General features: G+C 52.9%; 1 protein-coding gene across 1 annotated transcript in view; it reads left to right on the forward strand.

Moving 5' to 3' along the window:
* LOC118371726 (dynein axonemal assembly factor 5) overlaps positions 1-22680 on the forward strand; it is a 78281-nt gene that overhangs the window by 9238 nt on the left and 46363 nt on the right. Inside the window, exons 5-6 of the mRNA XM_052519510.1 lie at positions 1202-1434; positions 3131-3352. Of these exons, the coding sequence (XP_052375470.1) occupies positions 1202-1434; positions 3131-3352 (455 nt within the window). The remainder of the gene's footprint in view (positions 1-1201; positions 1435-3130; positions 3353-22680) is intronic.

Genomic DNA, 22680 nt, shown 5'->3' on the forward strand with positions numbered 1-22680 from the left:
TTCTTATTTTCAATGACGGCCTAGGAACGGTGGGCTAAATGCCTTGTTATGGGGTGGAACGACAGATTTTTACCTTGTCAGCTCAGTGATTCAATCTTGCAACCTTACAGTTAAAATAGGTGTTCATTCAGTATTGTTGTAATTGTCATTATTACAAAAACATTTTTATTTTATTTAAATCGGCCGATTTTAATCGGCATCGGGTTTTTTTTTGGGATCCTCCAATAATCGGTATCGGGCTTTGAAAAATCCTAATCGGTCGACCTCTATTGTGTAGTGCAGATCTGGGTCAGTCTCCAGCTCCACACAGTGATAATGCTGATGGATACTGGATGAGTCTCTCTCCCTGCCAGTCATAAATCCAACACGGCCCCCTCCTGTCTGAAAAGGTCCGTGTCAGACAACTGGGACACAACCAGAAACGGCTTGTCTTGTCCTGTGTGATTCTGTAGGATTGATCACCCTCTTCCCCTCTCATTAGCAGCCTGCAAAAGAGAAATAGAAAGAGAGGGAGACCTGTTCATGAGGGAGGGAGACCCGCTCATAGGCTACTGAAGGAAGGTGGGAGAGTGGGAAGGCAGGGGAGAGGGAGGGAGGGTAGGCGGGGGAGAGGGATGAAGCATGTGGAGGCTATTCATTTAAAAATGTGTTCCACTTGCTCTGACAAGTCCCACGGAGAGGAAATCTCAATCATAAAACCAAAATGTACATGTCTGGAAAATGGGACTTAGAGTTTAGAGTAAGACGCAGTCCTCTCTCTCCATCAGCAGTATCACTGTGACAGCAGAAAACACCCGACAAATGATGTTCCCTTCTTGCCTACGGAAGTGTTTTGCTGAAAATAAATCTTGTAAAATGCTCCATCAGCAAAACTGGGCCAGGGGGCTATGGAACAGCTGTTCTGTCTCTATTTCACAGTTAGAAATAGGAGAACACAGTTACAACACAATTAACTTATTAGCACTTGTAGATGGAGATTTATAGGCTGCGTTTACACAGGCAGCCCAATTCTGATATTTTGACAAATTATTGGCCTTTTGAACCAATCATTCAGTTCAGATTTTTTGCAGATCTAATTGGTGCAAACAGAGCCTTAGATGTAACACTTAATTGGTCCATTTATGTGCTTTTTAGTAGGCTAATGCATGTTGGCATATTCATGCACTTTCTAACCCCCCCACCACCTCTCTACTCCCCCCAGTGGTGCGTCCGGGCCTGGGCTGCAGGGAGCTGGTGGTGAGGAACCTGTCCAACCTGCTGCCGGCGTTGGCTCGCGACGTGGTTGACTGGGTGGCGGGCACGCGGGTCAAGACGGCCCAGCTGCTGTATGCTCTGCTGCTGCACGCTGAGGACCACTGCACCCAGCACCTGCAGTTGCTGCTCTCCACACTGTACCGCGCCTGCAACGACCCCGAGAGCGACGTGGTCACCAACGTGAGTGGTCGATACATAGAACACGCAGTGATAGCATGTGTCTCCATGTAATCCAATGGGACGTCCCTACACCATTGGAAATGACATGTAAAATGGTTAAGGTAGGGGTTAAGGTTAGGATTTAGGGTAGGGATGTCCTAATGATTCTGGATAGCACTGACCTTTATCTCATCCTAGGTGGGGTGGTCAGGTCAGGAAAGGGGAGTTCTAATGGTTGGATGATAGTCGTAGTCCTAATGGTTGGATGAGAGTGGTGGGATGATATGGTTGGATGATAGTGGTTGGTCTAATGGTTGGATCATAGTGGAAGGCCTAATGGTTGGATGGTAGTGGTAGGTCTATTGGTTGGATGAGAGTGGTAGGTCTAATGGTTGGATAATAGTGGTAGGTCTAATGCTTGGATGATAGTGGTTGGATAATAGTGGTAGGCCTAATGGTTGGATGATAGTGGTAGGTCTAATGGTTGGATAATAGTGGTAGGCCTAATGGTTGGATGATAGTGGTAGGTCTAATGGTTGGATGATAGTGGTAGGTCTAATGGTTGGATAATAGTGGTAGGCCTAATGGTTGGATGATAGTGGTAGGTCTAATGGTTGGATGATAGTGGTAGGATGATAGTGGTAGGTCTAATGGTTGGATGATAGTGGTAGGTCTAATGGTAGGATGATAGTGGTAGGTCTAATGGTTGGATGATAGTGGTTGGCCTAATGGTTGGATGATAGTGGTAGGTCTAATGGTTGGATGATAGTGGTTGGCCTAATGGTTGGATGATAGTGGTTGGCCTAATGGTTGGATGATAGTGGTAGGTCTAATGGTTGGATGATAGTGGTTGGCCTAATGGTTGGATGATAGTGGTAGGTCTAATGGTTGGATGATAGTGGTAGGTCTAATGGTTGGATGATAGTGGTAGGTCTAATGGTTGGATGATAGTGTTGCTATTGCAGCTGGTGAGCTCTTTCTTGAATCTTGTCTCTCTTGTTAAACATATATATTCTCTGTATAGACTAACCTGGATGAATAAAGGTTAAGTCACTGTTAAATAAAGAAGATAATGGTAGATATCTGCTCTACAGGTCCAGTATACAGTACCTGTGTTTTGGCTACTTCAGTTCATCACTTGACAGATCTTTGTGAAACAAGCCGTAGACTGATGCACCATTTTAACAAACTGCTCACAGTACTAATGGCCTTCCTTCCTTCAAGTTATTTCCGTTATTGTCATGCTCATGGCCTATTTCCATTGACATTCTTTCCACCCAGAAACAGATGTTTCAGAGCTGCTGTGGTGAATTGCTTGATCTTGATGGTCATGTCATGAGAGGACACACCTGCTGGCCTTAGAATAGACAGCAGTGAATGGTGATATATGTGTCTTATAGCCCTGAGACAGTCAGGCTGGGCTGGCCTACGGACTTGGGATGCACCTGCCCCAAGAGGAAGCATTTGATGGTTCCCCTGATCCACTGGCTGATAATGGATTATGAATTACGTTCTCTTCTGTGGTCTTCTGTTATGTTGAATTCTTTCTTTTGTCCTCTTTCTTTCTCTCTTATTGTCTCTTTCTCTCTAGTATTGGTCTCTGCTCTCTCGCTAATCTTTGCTCTATCAATTCAATGTGTTTTATTGGCATGAAATACACTCTGTAATATTGGCAAATCATTCCATAAACTATAGTATCCCCTGTCTCTCTCTGCAGTGTCTGAGGTCTGCCAAGCTGCTGGGGACCTTTGTCAGCCCTGAGGTCTTCCTCAAGCTGCTCCTGGTCCACTTGGAGACCCCTTCCTCCTCCTCCCCCCACACCCCCCTCATGGTCCTGGCTGCCGTGCTGGGGGGCTGCTCCGGGGAACTCTTGAAACCACACCTCCAGAAGATCGCTGATACGCTGGTCCAACCAGACGTCTGCCAGGAGTACCAGCAGGTGAGTCTATGACCCTTGACCTATGGGTATGACCTATGGGTTGGGAATTGGGGGGGAAAGGTAAATGTCATAACTACTGGTCCAGGATCAGATCATTATCCACATGAATGGTCTGTGGTTAGGGGTAACTTCTGATAGTTCACATCTCAATGAGATGTTTCCTCTGTTATATTTGAGTCTCCAGCCAGGTCTGGTGAAGTTGGCATATAGACCGAGAGATGAAACAGTACCCTTTCTGAGGCACGTCGTTTTGACCCTAAAACTGTTTACAGGGAAAGGTTACATAAAGTGAAAGATTATTAAGATAAGATGCATTTTTTTCTATCAAGACTGTTGTGAAATCTTTTATAGGGATAACTGTGCTGTGAGGTCAGGGGGTTCACCTTGGAGTACATCACAAAATACTGACTCCACTAACGGCCACTGAGCAAGGCACATGTTGTTTTCACCAATCTTTCATTTAATTTAAACTGCTAGAGTCCTCTCGTAACCCTAAACCAACGAGAGAGACACAGGCGGGGAGAGGGAGACACACAGGCGGAGAGAGAGGGAGACACACAGGCGGGGAGAGAGGGAGACACACAGGCGGGGAGAGAGGGAGACACACAGGCGGGGGAGAGGGAGACACACAGGCGGGGAGAGAGGGAGACACACAGGCGGGGAGAGAGGGAGACACACAGGCGGGGAGAGAGGGAGACACACAGGCGGGGAGAGAGGGAGACACACAGGCGGGGAGAGAGGGAGACACACAGGCGGGGAGAGAGGGACACACAGACGGGGAGAGAGGGAGACACACAGGCGGGGGAGAGGAGACACACAGGCGGGGGGAGAGAGGGAGACACACAGGCGGGGGAGAGGGAGACACACAGGCGGGGAGAGGGAGACACACAGGCGGGGAGACACACAGGGGAGAGGGGAGAGAGGGAGACACACAGGCGGGGAGAGAGGGAGACACACAGGCGGGGAGAGAGGGAGACACACAGGCGGGGAGAGGGAGACACACAGGCGGGGGGAGAGAGGCGGGGGAGACACACACAGAGACACACAGGGGAGAGAGGGAGACACACAGGCGGGGAGAGAGGGAGAGGCGGGGAGAGGGAGACACACAGGCGGGGAGAGAGGGAGACACACAGGCGGGGAGAGAGGGAGACACACAGGCGGGGAGAGAGGGAGACACACAGGCGGGGAGAGAGGGAGACACACAGGCGGGGAGAGAGGGAGACACACAGGCGGAGAGAGAGGGAGACACACAGGCGGGGGGGGAGACACACAGGCGGGAGAGAGGGAGACACACAGGCGGAGAGAGGAGACACACAGGCGGGAGAGAGGGAGACACACAGGCGGGGAGAGACACACAGGCGGGGAGAGAGGGAGACACACAGGCGGGGAGAGAGGGAGACACACAGGAGAGAGGGAGACACACAGGGGGGAGAGAGGGAGACACACAGGCAGGGAGACACACAGGCGGAGAGAGGGAGAGGAGACACACAGGCGGAGAGAGAGGGAGACACACAGGCGGAGAGAGAGGGAGACACACAGGCGGAGAGAGAGGAGACACACAGGCGGAGAGAGAGGGAGACACACAGGCGGGAGAGAGAGGGACACACAGGCGGGGAGAGAGGGAGACACACAGGCGGAGAGAGAGGGAGACACACAGGCGGGGAGAGAGGACACACAGGCGGGGAGAGAGGGAGACACACAGGCGGGAGGGAGACACACAGGCGGGGAGAGAGGAGACACACAGACGGGGAGAGAGGGAGACACACAGGCGGGGAGAGAGGAGACACACAGGCGGGGAGAGAGGGAGACACACAGGGGGAGAGAGGGAGACGGGGAGAGAGGGAGACTTACACAGGCGGGGAGAGAGGGACACACAGGCGGGGAGAGGGAGACACACAGGCGGGGAGAGAGGGAGACACACAGGCGGGGGAGAGAGAGGGAGACACACAGGCGGGGGGAGAGAGGGAGACACACAGGCGGGGAGAGAGGAGACACACAGGCGGGGAGAGAGGGAGACACACAGGCGGGGAGAGAGGGAGACACACAGGCGGGGAGAGAGGGAGACACACAGGCGGGGAGAGAGGGAGACACACAGGCGGGGAGAGAGGAGACACACAGGCGGGGAGAGGGAGACACACAGGCGGGGAGAGAGGGAGACACACAGGCGGGGAGAGAGGAGACACACAGGCGGGGAGAGAGGGAGACACACAGGCGGGGAGAGAGGAGACACACAGGCGGGGAGAGAGGGAGACACAGGCGGGGAGAGAGAGGGAGACACACAGGCGGAGAGAGAGGGAGACACACAGGCGGAGAGAGAGGAGACACACAGGCGGAGAGAGGGAGACACACAGGCGGGGAGGGAGACACACAGGCGGGGAGAGGGAGACACACAGGAGAGGGAGACACACAGAGAGGGAGACACACGGGGAGAGAGGGAGACACACAGGCGGGGAGAGAGGGAGACACACAGGCGGGGAGAGAGAGACACACAGGCGGAGAGAGAGGGAGACACACAGGCGGGGAGAGAGGGAGACACACAGGCGGGAGAGAGGGAGACACACAGGCGGGGAGAGAGGGAGACACACAGGCGGGGAGAGAGGGAGACACACAGGCGGGGAGAGAGGAGACACACAGGCGGAGAGAGAGGAGACACACAGGCGGGGAGAGAGGGAGACACACAGGCGGAGAGAGGGGACACACAGGAGAGAGGGAGACACACAGGCGGGGAGAGAGGGAGACACACAGGCGGGGAGAGAGGGAGACACACAGGCGGGGAGAGAGGGAGACACACAGGCGGGGAGAGAGGAGACACACAGGCGGGGAGGGAGAGAGAGGAGACACACAGGCACGGGGAGAGAGGGAGACACACAGGCGGAGAGAGAGGGACACACAGGCGGGAGAGAGGAGACACACAGGCGGGGGAGAGAGGGAGACACACAGGCGGGGGAGAGGGAGACACACAGGCGGAGAGAGGAGACACACAGAGGAGACACACAGGCGGAGAGAGAGGAGACACACAGGCGGGGAGAGAGGGAGACACACAGGCGGGGAGAGAGGGAGACACACAGGCGGAGGAGACACACAGGCGGGGGAGAGGAGACACACAGGCGGGGAGAGAGAGAGACACACAGGCGGAGAGAGAGGGAGACACAGACGGAGAGAGAGAGACACACAGGCGGAGAGAGGGAGACACAGACGGGGAGAGAGAGAGACACACAGGCGGAGAGAGAGGGAGACACAGACGGAGAGAGAGGAGACACACAGGCGGAGAGAGAGGGAGACACACAGGCGGAGAGAGGAGACACACAGGCGGGGAGAGAGGGAGACACACAGGCGGGGAGAGAGGGAGACACACAGGCGGGAGAGAGGGAGACACACAGGCGGGAGAGAGGAGACACACAGGCGGAGAGGGAGACACACAGGCGGGGAGAGAGAGGAGACACACAGGCGGGGAGAGAGGGAGACACACAGGCGGGAGAGAGGAGACACACAGGCGGGGAGAGAGGGAGACACACAGGCGGGGAGAGAGGGAGACACACAGGCGGGGAGAGAGGGAGACACACAGGCGGGGGGAGAGGGAGACACACAGGCGGGGGAGAGGGAGACACACAGGCGGGGAGAGAGGAGACACACAGGCGGGGAGAGAGGGAGACACACAGGCGGGGAGGGGAGAGAGGGGAGACACACAGGGGGAGACACAGGAGACACACAGGGGAGAGAGGGAGACACACAGGCGGGAGACACACAGGCGGGGAGAGAGGGAGACACACAGGCGGGACACACAGGCGGGAGAGAGGGAGACACACAGGCGGGAGAGAGGAGACACACAGGCGGGGAGAGAGGAGACACACAGGCGGGGAGGGGAGACACACAGGCGGGGAGAGAGGGAGACACACAGGCGGGGAGAGAGGGAGACACACAGAGACACAGGCGGGCGGGAGGCGGGGAGAGGGAGACACACAGGCGGGGAGAGAGGGAGACACACAGGAGACACACAGGCGGGGAGAGAGGAGGCGGGGAGAGAGGGAGACACACAGGGGAGAGAGGAGACACACAGGCGGGGAGAGAGGGAGACACACAGGCGGAGAGAGAGGAGACACACAGGCGGGGAGAGAGGAGACACACAGGCGGGAGAGAGGGAGACACACAGGCGGGGAGAGAGGAGACACAGGCGGGGAGAGAGGACACACAGGCGGGAGAGAGGGAGACACACAGGCGGGGAGAGAGGGAGACACACAGGCGGGGAGAGAGGGAGACACACAGGCGGGGAGAGAGGGAGACACAGGCGGGAGAGAGGGAGACACACAGGCGGGGAGAGAGGGAGACACACAGGCGGGAGAGAGGGAGACACACAGGCGGGGGGAGAGAGGGAGACACACAGGCGGGGAGGAGGGAGACACACAGGCGGGGAGAGGGAGACACACAGGCGGGGAGAGAGGGAGACACACAGGCGGGGAGAGAGGGAGACACACAGACGGGGAGAGAGGAGACACACAGGCGGGGAGAGAGGGAGACACACAGGCGGGAGAGAGGGAGACACACAGGCGGAGAGAGAGGGAGACACACAGGCGGGGAGAGGCGGGGGAGGGAGACACACAGACACAGGCGGGAGAGAGGGAGACACACAGGCGGGGAGAGAGGAGACACACAGGCGGGAGAGAGGGAGGAGGCGGGAGAGAGAGGAGACACACAGGCGGGGGAGAGAGGGAGACACACAGGCGGGGAGAGAGGGAGACACACAGGCGGGAGAGAGGGAGACACACAGACACACAGGCGGGAGACACAGAGAGAGGGAGACACACAGGCGGGAGAGAGGGAGACACACACAGAGAGGGAGACACACAGGCGGGAGAGAGGGAGACACACAGGCGGGAGAGAGGGAGACACACAGCGGGGAGAGGAGACACACAGGCGGGGAGAGAGGGAGACACACAGGCGGGGGAGAGAGGGAGACACACAGGCGGGGAGAGAGAGGAGACACACAGGCGGGGAGAGAGGGAGACACACAGGCGGGGAGAGAGGGAGACACACAGACGGGGAGAGAGGGAGACACACAGGCGGGGAGAGAGGGAGACACACAGGCGGGGAGAGAGGGAGAGAGAGAGAGGAGACACACAGGCGGGGAGAGAGGGAGACACACAGGCGGGGAGAGAGGGAGACACACAGGCGGGAGAGAGGAGACACACAGGCGGGGGAGAGAGGGAGACACACAGGCGGGAGAGAGGGAGACACACAGGCGGGGAGAGAGGGAGACACACAGGCGGGGAGAGAGGGAGACACACAGGCGGAGAGAGGGGACACACAGGCGGAGAGAGGGAGACACACAGAGAGGGGACACACAGAGAGAGGGAGACACACAGGGGAGGGAGAGAGGGAGACACACAGGCGGGGAGAGAGGGAGACACACAGACGGGGAGAGAGGGAGACACACAGAGGGAGACACACAGGGGGAGAGAGGGAGACACACAGAGACACACAGGGGAGAGAGGGAGACACACAGGCGGGGAGAGAGGGAGACACACAGGCGGAGAGAGGGAGACACACAGGCGGGGAGAGAGGGAGACACACACAGGACGGGGAGAGAGGGAGACACACAGGCGGAGAGAGAGGAGGCGGGAGAGAGGGAGACACACAGGCGGGGAGAGAGGGAGACACACAGGCGGGAGAGAGGAGACACACAGAGAGAGGGAGACACACAGGCGGACACACAGGCGGGGAGAGGAGACACACAGGCGGGGAGAGAGGGGAGACACACAGGCGGGGAGAGAGGGAGACACACAGGCGGGGAGAGAGGGAGACACACAGGCGGGGGAGACACACAGGCGGAGAGAGAGGAGACACACAGGCGGGGAGAGGCGGGGGAGACACACAGGCGGGGAGAGAGGGAGACACACAGGCGGGGAGAGAGGAGACACACACACAGAGCGGGAGACACACAGGCGGGAGAGAGGGAGACACACAGGCGGAGAGAGAGGAGACACACAGGGGAGAGAGGAGACACACAGGCGGGGAGAGGGGAGAGGGGAGGGAGACACACAGGCGGGGAGAGAGGGAGACACACAGGCGGGAGAGAGGGAGACACACAGGCGGAGAGAGAGGGAGACACACAGGCGGAGAGAGAGGAGACACACAGGCGGGGAGAGAGGGAGACACACAGGCGGGGAGAGAGGGAGACACACAGGCGGGGAGAGGGAGACACACAGGCGGGGAGAGAGGGACACACACGGGGAGAGAGGGAGACACACAGGCGGGGAGAGGGAGACACACAGACGGGGAGAGAGGGAGACACACAGGCGGGGAGAGAGGAGACACACAGACGGGGAGAGAGGGAGACACACAGGCGGGGAGAGAGGGAGACACACAGGAGGGAGGGGAGAGGAGACACACAGACGGGGAGAGAGACACACAGGGAGACACACAGACGGGGAGAGAGGGAGGCGGGGAGAGAGGGAGACACACAGAGGGAGACACACAGGCGGGGAGAGAGGAGGGAGACACAGGCGGGGAGAGAGGGAGACACACAGGCGGGGAGAGGGAGACACACAGGCGGGGAGAGAGGGAGACACACAGGCGGGGAGAGAGGGAGACACACACAGGACACACGGGGGAGAGGGAGACACACAGGCGGGGAGAGGGAGACACACAGGCGGGGAGAGAGGGAGACACACAGACGGGGAGAGAGGAGACACACACAGGCGGGAGAGAGGGAGACACACAGGCGGGAGAGAGGGAGACACACAGGCGGGGAGAGAGGGAGACACACAGGCGGGGAGAGAGGGAGACACACAGGCGGGGGGAGAGGGAGACACACAGGCGGGGAGAGAGGGAGACACACAGGCGGGGAGAGAGGGAGACACACAGGCGGGGAGAGAGGGAGACACACAGACGGAGAGAGAGGGAGACACACAGGCGGGGAGAGAGGGAGACACACAGACGGGGAGAGGGGAGACACACAGGAGACACACAGGGGAGAGAGGGAGACACACAGGCGGGGAGAGAGACACACAGGGACACACAGACACACAGGCGGGGAGAGAGGGGGAGAGAGGGACACACAGACGGGGAGAGAGGAGACACAGGCGGGGAGAGAGGGAGACACACAGGCGGGGAGAGAGGGAGACACACAGGCGGGGAGAGAGGGAGACACACAGGCGGGGAGAGAGGGAGACACACAGGCGGGGGAGAGGGAGACACACAGACGGGGAGAGGGGAGACACACAGGCGGGGAGAGAGGGAGACACACAGACGGGGAGAGAGGGAGACACACAGACGGGGAGAGAGGGAGACACACAGGCGGGGAGAGAGGGAGACACACAGGCGGGGAGAGAGGAGACACACAGACGGGGAGAGAGGAGACACACAGGCGGGGAGAGAGGGAGACACACAGGCGGGGAGAGAGGGAGACACACAGGCGGGGAGAGGGAGACACACAGACGGGGGGAGAGGGAGACACACAGGCGGGGAGAGAGGGAGACACACAGGCGGGAGGAGGAGACACACAGGCGGGAGAGAGGGAGACACAAAGGCGGGGAGAGAGGAGACACACAGACGGGGAGAGAGGAGACACACAGACGGGGAGAGAGGAGACACACAGGCGGGGGGGGGAGAGGGAGAGACACACAGGCGGGGAGAGAGGAGACACACAGGCGGGAGGAGGGAGACACACACGGAGAGAGACGGGGACACACAGACGGGAGAGGGAGACACACAGGCGGGAGAGAGGGAGACACACAGGCGGGAGAGAGGGAGACACACAGGCGGGGAGAGAGGGAGACACACAGGCGGGGAGAGAGAGACACAGAGACGGGGAGAGAGGGAGACACAGAGAGAGAGAGACACACAGAGCGGGAGAGAGAGGGAGACAGAGAGAGAGAGAGAGAGAGGAGAGAGAGAGAGAGCGGGGAGAGAGGAGACACACAGGCGGAGAGAGAGAGAGAGAGAGAGAGAGAGAGAGAGAGAGAGAGAGAGAGAGAGAGAGAGAGAGAGAGAGAGAGAGAGAGAGAGAGAGAGAGAGATAAAGGGAGCGAGAGAACAACATCCCTAATGTCTCAGTGGGAAAAGTAAAAGACCAGAGCAGCTCTTTCCTCCCCTTCCTCTCCTCTGGTGTCCCACATTTAGTTTACCTTTGATATTAAAATAACATTTTTCTGGCTGCGAAGGGCGGAGGGGGCTATTTTCACACATGCACTCACACTGCTGGCTGCAAAGAGTCACCCGTAACCCCCCCTGAGGGGCTCAGAATCATTTCCTCTGGAGGGGATGATAATAATAAAATATTAATTTCCCCTGACCTCTGCGTGTCTGGGTTGACCCCCCCCCCCTCGCCGCCCTGGTCATTTCAGAACAGACACATGGGGGCAACCTGTTTAGAGAAATAATAATAATAATAATAACCAGTTTTCAACACTCACTGTGTGTGGAAGAGAGCAACGTAGAGCCCCCACCCTGTTACCAACCACTGCCCCCCCAACCCCCTTTAAAGCACTGAGATTCCAACATTTCAAAGAGGGTCAGGGTCCCGGTGACAGACAGACAGGAGGGGAAACGGAGCCCTTCTCCACCCCTCCTCTAGCAGGGGTCAAGCCAGAGCACGATGGACACAGATGGAGACAGACCTTCTGGTCCCTGGTCTGTCTGTCTCAATAAAGATCATCAGAAGTTAGTTTCTGTGGGTACTGAAGGGAAGCAGTACAGTACAGTGCTGGCTGGCTGGGTAGTTAAAGATCAGTGCCATCAGTACAGTACAATGCTGGCTGGGTATGTAAAGAGCAGGGTCATCAGTACAGTGCTGGCTGGGTATGTAAAGAGCAGGGTCAGCAGTACAGTGCTGGCTGGGTATGTAAAGAGCAGGGTCATCAGTACAGTGCTGGCTGGGTATGTAAAGAGCAGGGTCAGCAGTACGGTGCTGGCTGGGTATGTAAAGAGCAGGGTCAGCAGTACGGTGCTGGCTGGGTAGTTAAAGATCAGTGTCATCAGTACAGTGCTGGCTGGGTATGTAAAGAGCAGGGTCAGCAGTACAGTGCTGGCTGGGTATGTAAAGAGCAGGGTCAGCAGTACAGTGCTGGCTGGGTATGTAAAGAGCAGGGTCAGCAGTACAGTGCTGGCTGGGTATGTAAAGAGCAGGGTCAGCAGTACAGTGCTGGCTGGGTATGTAAAGAGCAGGGTCAGCAGTACAGTGCTGGCTGGGTATGTAAAGAGCAGGGTCAGCAGTACGGTGCTGGCTGGGTATGTAAAGAGCAGGGTCAGCAGTACGGTGCTGGCTGGGTATGTAAAGAGCAGGGTCAGCAGAACAGTGCTGGCTGGGTATGTAAAGAGCAGGGTCAGCAGAACAGTGCTGGCTGGGTATGTAAAGAGCAGGGTCAGCAGTACAGTGCTGGCTGGGTATGTAAAGAGCAGGGTCAGCAGTACGGTGCTGGCTGGGTATGTAAAGAGCAGGGTCAGCAGTACAGTGCTGGCTGGGTATGTAAAGAGCAGGGTCCGCAGTACAGTGCTGGCTGGGTATGTAAAGAGCAGGGTCACCAGTACAGTGCTGGCTGGGTATGTAAAGAGCAGGGTCAGCAGAACAGTGCTGGCTGGGTATGTAAAGAGCAGGGTCAGCAGTACAGTGCTGGCTGGGTATGTAAAGAGCAGGGTCAGCAGTACAGTGCTGGCTGGGTATGTAAAGAGCAGGGTCATCAGTACAGTGCTGGCTGGGTATGTAAAGAGCAGGGTCAGCAGTACAGTGCTGGCTGGGTATGTAAAGAGCAGGGTTAGCAGTACAGTGCTGGCTGGGTATGTAAAGAGCAGGGTCAGCAGTACAGTGCTGGCTGGGTATGTAAAGAGCAGGGTCAGCAGTACAGTGCTGGCTGGGTATGTAAAGAGCAGGGTCAGCAGAACAGTCCTGGCTGGGTATGTAAAGAGCAGGGTCAGCAGTACAGTGCTGGCTGGGTATGTAAAGAGCAGGGTCAGCAGAACAGTGCTGGCTGGGTATGTAAAGAGCAGGGTCAGCAGTACAGTGCTGGCTGGGTATGTAAAGAGCAGGGTCAGCAGAACAGTGCTGGCTGGGTATGTAAAGAGCAGGGTCAGCAGAACAGTGCTGGCTGGGTATGTAAAGAGCAGGGTCAGCAGTACAGTGCTGGCTGGGTATGTAAAGAGCAGGGTCAGCAGTACAGTGCTGGCTGGGTATGTAAAGAGCAGGGTCAACAGAACAGTGCTGGCTGGGTATGTAAAGAGCAGGGTCGGCAGAACAGTCCTGGCTGGGTATGTAAAGAGCAGGGTCAGCAGTACAGTGCTGGCTGGGTATGTAAAGAGCAGGGTCAGCAGTACAGTGCTGGCTGGGTATGTAAAGAGCAGGGTCAGCAGTACAGTGCTGGCTGGGTATGTAAAGAGCAGGGTCAGCAGTACAGTGCTGGCTGGGTATGTAAAGAGCAGGGTCAGCAGTACAGTGCTGGCTGGGTATGTAAAGAGCAGGGTCAGCAGAACAGTGCTGGCTGGGTATGTAAAGAGCAGGGTCAGCAGTACAGTGCTGGCTGGGTATGTAAAGAGCAGGGTCAGCAGAACAGTGCTGGCTGGGTATGTAAAGAGCAGGGTCCGCAGTACAGTGCTGGCTGGGTATGTAAAGAGCAGGGTCCGCAGTACAGTGCTGGCTGGGTATGTAAAGAGCAGGGTCACCAGTACAGTGCTGGCTGGGTATGTAAAGAGCAGAGTCAGCAGTACAGTGCTGGCTGGGTATGTAAAGAGCAGGGTCAGCAGAACAGTGCTGGCTGGGTATGTAAAGAGCAGGGTCAACAGAACAGTGCTGGCTGGGTATGTAAAGAGCAGGGTCAGCAGAACAGTGCTGGCTGGGTATGTAAAGAGCAGGGTCAGCAGAACAGTGCTGGCTGGGTATGTAAAGAGCAGGGTCAGCAGAACAGTGCTGGCTGGGTATGTAAGGGGACATTTAAAAAAAAAAGTCAACTACATATTCATCATCTCCAGCACCTCCCCAACATCAGCAGATGTGAAAATGGCACGTTTCTATGTTTTTTAGTTAAAAAAATAGAGGAACATAAGTGTTTCCAGTGACATCATCAACTAATTGGTAGACAATTAGTGGCAATGCCAACTCATAATTGGTTAAAATCACAAGGTGCACACCGATGATGTCATTGGAAACACTTATCTTCCTCAATGTTTTTTTACTACAAAATATAGAAACACACCATTTTCACAGATGTTGATGTTGGGGTGGTGCTGGAGATGATGAATGTAAAGTTGAAAAATTGTGAAATTCCCCTTTTAAAGAGCAGGGTTACCAGAACAGACCGACACACCTGCAGTATTCTTTGAAAACAACCAGGCCAGACAACAGAGCAGGGCCAAACCAGAGAGGGCCAGGCAGGCCACCATTGGGCTGTAAATAACATGAGAGAGAAGGGAGAGGAGCATCTGCGTTCCTGTAGACACACACCAAGCACACACACACACACACACACGGCGGAGTGGACAGACAGACACAGATAGACAGGTAGGCAGACAGTCAGAAAGACGGACAGAGCAGAACAGACAGACAGAAAGACAGGTTGGCAGACATACACACAAACACACACCAAGCATGCAAGTAAGTGTATGCAGACACCGACATGCAGACACCGACATGCAGACACCGACATGCAGACACCGACATGCAGACACTGACAGGCAGACACTGACAGGCAGATACCGACAGGCAGACACCGACAGGCAGACACCGACAGGCAGACACCGACAGGCAGACACCGACAGGCAGACACCGACAGGCAGACACCGACAGGCAGACACCGACAGGCAGACACTGACAGGCAGACACTGACAGGCAGACCGACACAGGCAGACACCGACAGACAGGCAGACACTGACATGCAGACACTGACATGCAGACACCGACATGCAGACACCGACATGCAGATACTGACAGGCAGACACTGACAGGCAGACACTGACAGGCAGACACCGACAGGCAGACACCGACAGGCAGACACCGACAGGCAGACACCGACAGGCAGACACCGACAGGCAGACACCGACAGGCAGACACCGACAGGCAGACACCGACAGGCAGACACCGACAGGCAGACACTGACAGGCAGACACTGACAGGCAGACACTGACAGGCAGACACTGACAGGCAGACACCGACAGGCAGACACCGACAGGCAGACACCGACAGGCAGACACCGACAGGCAGACACCGACAGGCAGACACTGACAGGCAGACACTGACAGGCAGACACTGACAGGCAGACACTGACAGGCAGACACTGACAGGCAGACACACACTCCCATACAGTCACACATACATTGGATGAACATACCCCACAGAAAGCCAGTGTACAAATAGTTGGGAGTGTGGGTGGATGACAAGCTGAGCTTCACTGTTCATGTGGAGAACTTGATAAGGAAGCTCAAGCTGAAAATAGGGTTTTATTACCGGCATAAGGCTTGTTTTTCCTCTGAAGGCCAGGCAGGAGCTGGTACGATGTACAGTACCTGTCAAAAGTTTGGACACCTACTCATTCAAGGATTCTTCTTTATTTTGACTATTTTCTACATTGCAGAATAATAGGGAAGACATCAAAACTATGAAATAACACATATGGAATCATGTAGTAACCAAAAATGTGTTAAACAAATATATTATATATTTATATTTGAGATTCTTCTAAGTCAACCAGCTTCACCTGGAATGCTTTTCCAAAAGTCTTGAAGGAGTTCCCACATATGCTGAGCACTTGTTGGCTGCTTTTTCTTCACTCTGCGGTCCAACTCATCCCCAAACCATCTCAATTGGGTTGAGGTTGGGTGATTGTGGAGGCTAGATCATCTGATGCAGCACTCCATCACTCTCCTTCTTGGTCAAATAGCCCTTACACAGCCTGGAGGTGTGTCAAATGAAATGTTATTGGTCACATACACATGGTTAGTACTCGTGAGTCTAGCGAAATTCTTCTGCTTCTAGATCCGACAGTGCAGCAGTATCTAAAATCTTTTTTTTTTTAAATCTAATAATTCCACAACAAAACCTAATATCTAACAAATTCCACAACAAAACCTAGTATCTAACAAATTCCACAACTAAACCTAGTATCTAACAAATTCCACAACTAAACCTAATATCTAACAAATTCCACAACTAAACCTAATATCTAACAAATTCCACAACTAAACCTAATATCTAACAAATTCCACAACTAAACCTAATACACACAATCTAATAAAGGAATGGGATTAGAATATATAAGTCTAAAATATATAGATGAGCAGTGACAGAGCAGCTACGATGCAATAGATGGTGAAGGATAACAGCGAGATATGTAAACATTCTTAAAGTGGCATTGTTAAAGTGACTAGTGTTCCATTTATTAAAGTGGCCAATGATATCAAGTCTACAGGTAGGCAGCTGCCTCTGTGCTTGTGGTGGCTGTTTAACAACCTTGAGATTGAAAAACAGCTTCTATCTCTCTGTCCCAGCTCTGATGCACCTGTACTGACCTCACCTTCTGGATGATAGCAGGGAGAACAGGCAGTGGCTCGGGTGGTTGTTGTCCTTGATGATCTTTTTGGCCTTCCTGTGACATCGGGTGGTGTAGGTGTCCTAGAGGGCAGGTAGTTTGCTCATCAGACCAAAGGACAGATTTTCATGGTCTAATGTTCATTGCTCGTGTTTCTTGGCCCAAGCAATTCTCTTCTTATTATTGGTGTCCTTTTAGTAGTGGTTTCTTTGTAGGAATTCAACCATGAAGGCCTGATTCACGCAGTCTCCTCTGAACAGTTGAGATTAGAGGTCGACCGATTAATCGGCATGATTAATTTGGGCCAATTTCAAGTTTTCACAACAATCGGTAATCAGCCTTTCTGGATGCCGGTTTTACATTTCCCTCCACGAGGAGACTGAGTGGCCACCTGTTACGCAAGTGCAGCATCAAAAGGACCTCGTGGCTGCAATGAGCCAAGGTAAGTTACTAGCTAGCATTAAACTTATCTTATAAAAAGCAATCTTAACATAATCACTAGTTAACTACACATGGTTGATGATATTACTAGTTTAACTAGCTTGTCCTGCGTTGCATATAATCAGTGCGGTGCCTGTTAATTTATCATCGAATCACAGCCTACTTCACCAAACGGGTGATGATTTAACAAAAGCGCATTCGTGAAAGAAGCACATTCGTTGCACAAATGTACCTAACAATAAACATCAATGCCTTAACATTAATACACACAAGTATATATTTTTAAACCTGCATATTTAGTTAATATTGACTGTTAACATGCAGTTATTTTAACTAGGGAAAGGGTGTCACTTCTCTTTCGTTCAGTGCAAGCAGAGTCAGGGTTTATGCAACAGTTTGGGCTGCCTGGCTCGTTGCAAACTGGGTTTCTTCCTCACAAAGACTGTACATAATTATGACATAACATTGAAGGTTGTGCAATGTAACAGCAGTATTTAGACTGATGGATGCCACCTGTTAGATACAATATGGAACGGTTACGTATTACACTGAAATAATAAACGTTTTGTTTTCAAAATGAAAGTTTCCAGATTTAACCATATTAATGACCTAAGGCTCATATTTCTGTGTGTTTATTATAATTAAGTATGATTTGATATTTGATAGAGCAGTCTGACTGAGCGGTGGTAGGCAGCAGCAGGCTCGTAAGCATTCATTCAAACAGCACTTTACTGCGTTAGCGAGCAGCTCTTAGCAATGCTTGAAGCACAGCTCTGTTTATGACTTCAAGCCGATCAACTCCCGAGATTAGGCTGGCAATACTGAAGTGCCTATAAGAACATCCAATAGTCAAAGGTATATGAAATACAAATGGTATAGAGAGAAATAGTTGACGCGTCATAATTCCTATAATAACTTCAACCTAAAACTTCTTCACTGGGAATATTGAACCACCAGCTTTCATATTTTCTGAGCAAGGAACTTAAACATCAGCTTTTTTTACAAGGCACATATTGCACTTTTACTTTCTTCTCCAACACTGTATTTTTGCATTATTTAAACCAAATTGAACATGTTTCATTATTTATTTGAGACTAAATAGGTTTTATTGATGTATTATATTAAGTTAAAATAAAAGGGTTCAGCGTTCATTCTGTATTGTTGTAATTGTCATTATTACAAATATAAATAAAAATTAGCCTATTAATTGGTATCGGCTTTTTTGGGTCCTCCAATCGGTATCGGTATTGAAAAATCATAATCGGTCGACCTCTAGCTGAGATGTGTCTGTTACTTGAACTCTGTGAAGCATTTATTTGGGCTGCAATTTCTGAAGCTGGTAACTCTAATGAACTTATCCTCTGCAGCAGAGGTAACTCTGGGTCTTCCTTTCCTGTGGCGGTCCTCATGAGAGACGGTTTCATCATAGCGCTTGATGGTTTTTGCGACTGCACTTGAACAAACTTCAAAGTTCTTGAAATGTTCCATGTTGACTGACCTTCATGTCTTAAAGTAATGATGGACTGTCGTTTCTCTTTGCTTATTTGAGCTCTTGGTCTTTTACCAATTAGGGCTGTCTTCTGTATACCCCCTACCTTGTCACAACACAACTGATTGGCTCAAACGCATTACGAAGAAAAGAAATTCCACAAATGAACTTTTTTTTAGAAGGCACACCTGTTAATTGAAATACATTCCAGGTGACTACCTCATGAAGCTGGTTGAGAGAATGCCAAGAGTGTGCAAAGCTGTCATCAAGGCAAAGGGTGGCTATTTGAAGAATCAGTTTGTTTAACACTTTTTTGGTTACTACATGATTCCATATGTGTTATTTCATAGTTTTGATGTCTTCACTATTATTCTACAATAGAAAATAGTAAAAATAAAGAAAAACCCTTGAATGAGTAGGTGTTGTAAAACTGTTGGCCAGTAGTGTATGCAGGCCTCTACCTTGAGACGTTGTTCCTCTTGCAGCTGTCGGACCAGGTCTCCCTTGAAAAGTAGATGTGACCTCTATGAGAAAAACCTGTGGAAATGAAGGTTAAATAAAAATGATCAAATACTCTGACATGAACTTCAGAGACCCAGTCATCACACAGATGGTGTGAAGGTTAGCCAGCAGCCACAGTGATCATGCTTGTTGGACTAACTGTCTGTTTTTCATATCAGTTTAGCTCGTTGGTTTTTAGACATGTAAGGGGAAAATGTCAAATGAGCACATTGGGCAGCGGTGGTGCTAAGATAAAGTAGAGTTAAAAAATAATAGTTAAATTGCAGACTCAGATGCTATGCTTTTTAAAATAAACTTCAAAAGTTGTGTTTTTGATCCTTCCAACATTAGAGAGTTTTGTGCAAGAGAGTGAGAGGTTTGACTTGGACCAAAAAGCAGTAAAACAAATCAAATCTAAATAATCTTCAAAGTCACCAGCTGGTCAGCAGAGAGAGAGAGAGAGAGAGAGAGAGAGGGAGCCCCTTGAAGATGTGGACACTGATATTGTGCTTGGCACTCACAATGACTTCACTGTGGCAGAGAGGAGTTGAAAGGAGTGTTGGTTAGTTAAGCTTCCGTGTCATACAAGTTGCACTTGTAATTATAGGACATACCATAAAACACACACACCCACAGACATTAAGCTATTAGTACATAATAGAGACACGCTCTCACTCTACAGCTGAGGGCCATTGTGGTGTTGCCGTGGCTGCGGCGCTAGTCTCACATTTGCGGAGCTAAAGCAAACAGGCAGATGAGAGAGCGGGAGAGAGAAAGGTGAAGGGAAGGAGTGTTTACAACCACGTTGTTAACAGACAGAACATTACACAGCAAGACACTGGCAAAGTGCTGAGCCAGAGGACTGGAGGAGAGGAGGCTCTGTTTTCTGTCTTGTCTTCTGTGCAAATGCTGCCGAGAGACTTGGGAGTGGCTGTCCTTTGTGTGACGTGGTGACGCCATGTCGGCCAATTTACTGTCTCTCAGAAAACACAAACCCACTCTGACATGTTTCCTCTGTCTGATGTCATGGCCGCTGACAGCTGTGGCCTGCTCATCTCGCTGTTGAAAGAGAGGAAAGAGAGGAGGAGTGCGGTGGTGGGTTGGGCTTACCGTACCCGTGCCCGTGGCTGCCACCTCACCTGTGGACTGACACAACCGGGTCTGAGCTCCAGGGGTGTATCTGTTTCCCTGTTGCCATGACACCGGCAGAAGTTGTGGGGGGGTGGTAATGAATCCCCAACTACCTCAGTATGTCAGTGTGCATTTGTGTCAGACACACACGGTGTTACGAGGCCCTGTGGCGTGTGCACTGGCACAGCACCAGTCAGGCTCCAGGTGTGTCTAACACATGATTATATCCACTAAGCCACTTTTACCTCTCCTCTCCCACACCTACTGATGGCTGTTTTGATGTCAGTGTCTGTCTGTGTGTTACGATGTTAAACGTCTGGTGGTGTCTCGCTACAGCATCCTGGGCTGCCTCCCTAGGGGTGTTGTGGCAGACCAGAACAGACCACAACAAACCAGAACAGAGAACAGACTAGACCAGATCACAGCAGACCAGAACAGAGAACAGACCAGACCACAGCAGAGAACAGAACAGAGAACAGACCACAGCAGAGAACAGAACAGACCACAGCAGAGAACAGAACAGACCAGAACAGACCACAGCAGAGAACAGAACAGACCACAGACCACAGCAGAGAACAGACCACAGCAGAGAACAGAACAGACCAGAACAGACCACAGCAGAGAACAGAACAGACCACAGCAGAGAACAGAACAGACCAGACCACAGCAGAGAACAGAACAGACCACAGCAGAGAACAGACCAGACCACAGCAGAGAACAGAACAGACCAGACCACAGCAGAGAACAGAACAGAACAGACCACAGCAGAGAACAGAACAGACCACAGCAGAGAACAGAACAGACCAGAACAGACCACAGCAGAGAACAGAACAGAACAGACCACAGCAGAGAACAGACCAGAACAGACCACAGCAGAGAACAGACCAGAGAACAGACCACAGCAGAGAACAGAACAGAACAGACCACAGCAGAGAACAGAACAGACCAGAACAGAGAACAGACCAGACCACAGCAGAGAACAGAACAGACCACAGCAGAGAACAGAACAGACCAGAACAGACCACAGCAGAGAACAGAACAGACCACAGCAGAGAACAGAACAGAGAACAGACCACAGCAGAGAACAGACCAGAACAGACCACAGCAGAGAACAGACCAGAGAACAGACCACAGCAGAGAACAAAACAGAACAGACCACAGCAGAGAACAGAACAGAACAGACCAAAACAGAGCAGAACAGAACTCAGCAGAGAACAGACCAGAACAGACCAAAACAGAGCAGACCAGAACAGGACAGAACAGGCCAGAACAGACAGAACAGGCCAGAACAGAACAGAACAGAGTGAAACCTCCACATTCTCTCTGCTCTATTCCCATGATAGTGAGCTGCAGAGCTGTAAAGAGGGGGATCCCCACAGAAATACAATAACTAGAGATTCTATGAGTATCCTCACCACCCACTGTGAGCATGTCCACACTCTACAGGGGGGGTGAGTAAGCACACAGGAGGGGAGAACTGAGTCACACACCCAGAGGGGTGAGGGGGAGGCCCCAGGGAAGCCCAGAGAGGTGCGGGGGAGGCCCAGGGAAGCCCAGAGAGGTGAGGGGGAGGCCCCAGGGAAGCCAAGAGAGGTGAGGCCCCAGGGAAGCCCAGAGAGGTGAGGGGGAGGCCCAGGGAAGCCCAGAGAGGGGATGGGAAAGCCCCAGGGAAGCGAGGGGGAGGCCCATTGAACCCCAGAGAGGTGAGGGGGAGGCCCAGGGAAGCCCAGGCCAGACAGGGGGACTAAGGAAGCAGAGGTTATCCTCTATGCTCACTTTCTTTTAGAATAGTCTCTAGTCTCTCCTCTCCGGCCATGGAAGTCCTGACCCTCTAGTCTCTCCTCTCCAGTCCTGTCATAGACTCACTGCTCTTCCATCTTATTTATTTATGCTTTGATCTCTTTTCTTCCCACTGAAGTGGCATGCTGCTCTCTTTCTGCTCTCTGGCCGCTCTCTTTCTGCTCTCTGGCCGCTCTCTGGCTGCTCTCTGGCCGCTCTCTTTCTGCTCTCTTTCAGCTCTCTGGCTGCTCTCTGGTCGCTCTCTGGCTGCTCTCTGGCCGCTCTCTCCTCTCTCTTTCCACTCTCTGGCAGCTCTCTGGCTTCTCTTTGGCCGCTCTCTTTCTGCTCTTTGGCCGCTCTTTCTGCTCTCTGGCTGCTCTCTGGTCGCTCTCTGGCTGCTCTCTGGCCGCTCTCTCCTCTCTCTTTCCACTCTCTGGCAGCTCTCTGGCTTCTCTTTGGCCGCTCTCTTTCTGCTCTTT

This window comes from Oncorhynchus keta, chromosome 5 (genome assembly GCF_023373465.1).
Source record: "Oncorhynchus keta strain PuntledgeMale-10-30-2019 chromosome 5, Oket_V2, whole genome shotgun sequence".
Classification (NCBI taxonomy): Eukaryota; Metazoa; Chordata; class Actinopteri; order Salmoniformes; family Salmonidae; genus Oncorhynchus; species Oncorhynchus keta.